Source organism: Chrysochloris asiatica, unplaced genomic scaffold (assembly GCF_000296735.1).
Source record: "Chrysochloris asiatica unplaced genomic scaffold, ChrAsi1.0 scaffold00446, whole genome shotgun sequence".
Taxonomy (NCBI): domain Eukaryota; kingdom Metazoa; phylum Chordata; class Mammalia; order Afrosoricida; family Chrysochloridae; genus Chrysochloris; species Chrysochloris asiatica.
The window spans coordinates 491962-495896 of NW_006408964.1; the positions used below are offsets into that span (position 1 = coordinate 491962).

The window sequence follows — 3935 nt, forward strand, 5'->3', positions numbered from 1 at the left end:
TTGCTTCTGTAAAGATTTACAGCCCTGGAAACCTTATGGGTCATGTCTACTGTATCTTACATGGTCACTAAGAGTCTGAAACAACTTGAGACCAACGCGAGTGATTCTTTGATTTCGTACTTAAGTATAGAAAGTATCTCTTTTTAAAATAAGTACACTTGGAGAGATTTCTTTGAATTGTTTTTGCTTTTAATGTGTTTGGAACAAGGCATTTGACAGAAGTCTTGACTGCAACACTCACAAGAAGACAGAACAAAATATAGACGGTTCAGACTCACCGCGACACAATCTTCAACACAACGAAACACTGTCCGCTCCTGCACCCACCTGCTAAGCTTTGCTATGTTTCGGCCCATTCTCACAGCCACTGAATCATTCCGACTCATTGGGGGCCTTCGTGTTTTTTTTTGAGTGTCCCTCCACTTTATAAAGCATGATGCCCTTCTCCAATGACTAGTTCCTCCTGGTGATGTCCTCAAAGTACATGAGAAGTAGTCCTACCATCCTTCCTTCTAAGGAAACGTCCCATCTGTACTCCTGAGGCAGGTTTCTTTGTTCTTTTGACGTCTGTGATGTATAAACTGAAGTATTGCTTGGTTTTTAAGAAGATTGCAGGGGACGATTTTGGTTTAAAGCTGGAGGGCTTCATTGTATTCTTAGGGCTGTCTTGGGAAGACTTGGACCTCTAGATTGCTCCATTGCTCCTGGTTAAGAGCTGAACTCTTCGTTTCCACTCTCCTTATCACAGAGACAGAATGGAAATACTCCACAGCATGGTCGAAGCCACACAATGTCTTCGTTGTAGTCAGACACCTGCTGGGGGACTGGGGTGAGGGTCTCACGGTGTTGCTTCACAGCATCCTCCACTGTGGCTACCACCAAGTCATACAAGGGCTCCGTGTCCCTGGACAGTGAAGTGGACTCAGCTGGGTCTCGGGAGAGCTCAAAAAGCAAAGGCGGGTCATGGTGAGTGACATTTTCACCTGTACACTGGCAGAATATTGTTTCATAGCAGGCTTGCTCCCCTTTGTGATTAAATGTCGGTGTCACATAATGGACTTTCCAAACTACATCACCTGTGGAAGAAACAGAATCATTAGCCCTTTTTCTCTGAGAGACACAAGGGGTCCCAACATCTCCCCCTCACTGCCATTTTCATATGTTTTTGCCTTCCTGGCACAATACAGTGTTGAGTTGTTGGGGGTATGAAAAAATCCAAAGGCTCTATCCTAAACCAGTGGGTTCCAGTATAACAAGAACTGTGAGACTCCCACAGGACTGGGCAGCCTTTCATTCTGTTGGACATAGGGTGATGATGAGTCAGAACCAACTTGACCGCACTTAACAACAACAACAATAAAGGAAAGTAGAGGGTGAGTGAGAAAGAGGAAGACCAACAATGAGATGGGTTGAGAAGTGTGGATTCATATGTAGGCTCAAACACAGCAACAATTGTGAGGATTGTGCAGGACCAGACAGTGGACCCTTCTGTTATACATAATGCTGCTATTCCACGGCATCTCACAGCACCCAAAGTTATGCTACATGTAGGGCGATTGTTAGCAAGCCCACACGCATGGGTGGTTGCTCGCATACAGATATCAGAACAGATATGAAGGGATGTCCCTGGAGGTGGTCTTTGTATGGACCTACCTCCAGCCCACTTGAAGAGCAGAGATGTCAGCTTGAGGACTAGGGTGTGCCTGACCCAGGCCATTGTGTTTTCAATAGCCTCATATGGATGTGAAAGCTGGACAGTGAATAAGGAGGATCGTAGAAGAATTGATGCCTTTGAGTTGTGGTGTTGGAGGAGAATACTGAAAGTGCCATGGACTGCCAAAAGAACCAATAGATCTGTTTTGGAAGAAGTGCAGCCAGAGTGCTCCTTGGAGGCCAGGATGGCTAAGCTTCGTCTCTCCTACTTTGGATATATTGTCCGGAGGAAACAATTGTTGGAGAAGGATGTCATGCTGGGTAGGGTGGAGGGTCGGAGAAAAAGAGGAAGACCCCCAACGAGATGGATCAGCCAGGTGGCATCATTGATGGACTCGGGGGTGGCAGCGGTGGTGAGGTTGGCCCAGGATCGAACATTGTTTCGTTCTGCTGTGCATGGGGTCGCTATGAGTCGGTTCCGACTCGATGGCACCTGACAACAACAACAACAACAACCTCCAGTCCACTGGACTCTGTCCACTCCCCAAGTCGGACTCTAGGAAGTGATTGAACTCAGCCCAGTTCATCTCCTGGGGACCTGTCTCAGCACAGAGACATCTGACGTACTTGGATGTGCTGTGAGCACCAAGCTCTTCTGCAAAAACCAACAGCCCAAGACCCACAGATTGGAGCCACCACAGAATTGTCTCCTATGCTTCAGACAAGGTGTCAGGAGGAACCAATCCATGGAAAATGACGTTGTGTATGGTAGAGTAGAGTGTCTGCAAAAAGAGGAAGACCCACAACAAGGTGGACCCACACAGTGGCTACAATAATGGTCAGATTGAGACTTACAGAAGCCACAAAATTGTGACCCTTAGCTGCCCATCATGCCTGGAACTGAACTTACTCCCATGGTTTATAAAGAGAACAACACTAGGAAGGTCCACACTCCTTAGAATAACCAACCCCTTGAGATCAACAGAGCTGTATTTTCCCAAAGACAAAGTTCAGAAGGCAGGAGGGGTTAGGAAAAAAGGAGGAATGGAAATGGGAACCACAGTGAAAAGCTCTTTTAAGGTTCCATTGTGGGGGTTGCAATGAATGACATGAAACAAAATGTGTATGAATTGTTGAGTGGAAAACAGATTTGCTCTGTAAACATTCACCCAATTCCCAATAGAAAGTTAAAGGAAGAAGACAAAGAAAAAAAATAACATAGATTGAAGACATTTTAAAAACAATTTCGTGGTGGTCAACAATTCGGATGGTAGACCCACTACATGCTGTGTTCTTCTGAAATCAATAAAGGCTACTGCTGATTGCAAAAAAAAAAAAAAAAAAAATTTCATTCTGAAAAGTTATATGCTCCTAGCAGTGACTAGGAATTCCTTCTAGAATATTTTATGAAGAACACGGGATTGCAAACAGGGAAGGACAGCAGGTTGAACAGACTGATCCTAGAATTGGATCTAGGATCCCCGCTGAAGCGGGGACCAGGTATAAATGCACTCACTGTCTTTTGGTTTCCACCGCACGGCGTGGAGGTACGTGCCACAGTAATGAAACAGGAATTCGTGCTCCGAGTGCTGGGTCTCACCCTTCAGCAAGGGCATGAGATCTCGGCCATCAATCACCCTGCGGACAAAGACCAGGGAGTGGGTTTCACAAGGAAGGAAGAGACAGGACAGATTGATCATCTACTCCCCCACCGAGCTCCAGAACACTGTGAAGTGCACATAAAACCAATCCCATTGCCACTGACTTGATTCCCCCCCAAGGAAACCCTGTGTGTCTGAGTACAACAGCTCCATAGGGTTTTCTAGGCAGAGATCTTTATAGAAGTTCTCTGGGTTGCACATACGGCAAAACTCTCAAAATGTTAGCCAAAAAGATTGTCTGTTTGGACCCACCAGCTGGATGTTGGGAGAAAGGACGACTGAGGATGTGGTTCCGTAAAGATCGCAGCCTTGATAGTCTTATAGAGCAGTTCTGCTCTGCACGCATGGGGTCATCAGGGGTTGGTATCAACTCAACAGCAACCAACACCAGTGACCACAACAACAATCTTCATAGACACAGGTTTACCAGGGCATTGTTCCGAGGTGCCACTGGGTGGGTTTGAATACACAGCTTTAAGCTAATAGTCAAGGAATACTCAAACAGAGGAAGAAATTGATGAATGTGTTCTCAAGAAACTTGGCATGTAACAGGATGGGGCATAAGCACTCCAACTTGTATCTGAAATGCAAGTGACCCAGAATAAAGACGAATGAAGAAAC

General features: G+C 45.8%; 1 protein-coding gene across 1 annotated transcript in view; it reads right to left on the minus strand.

The window, feature by feature from the left end:
• Positions 1 to 708: 708 nt before the first annotated feature.
• The window catches only part of ARSF (arylsulfatase F), a 32579-nt gene continuing 29352 nt past the window's right edge, over positions 709 to 3935 (minus strand). Inside the window, exons 9-10 of the mRNA XM_006877239.1 lie at positions 3170 to 3291; positions 709 to 1076 (exon numbers count right to left, since the gene is read on the minus strand). Coding sequence (XP_006877301.1) covers positions 709 to 1076; positions 3170 to 3291 — 490 coding nt within the window. The remainder of the gene's footprint in view (positions 1077 to 3169; positions 3292 to 3935) is intronic.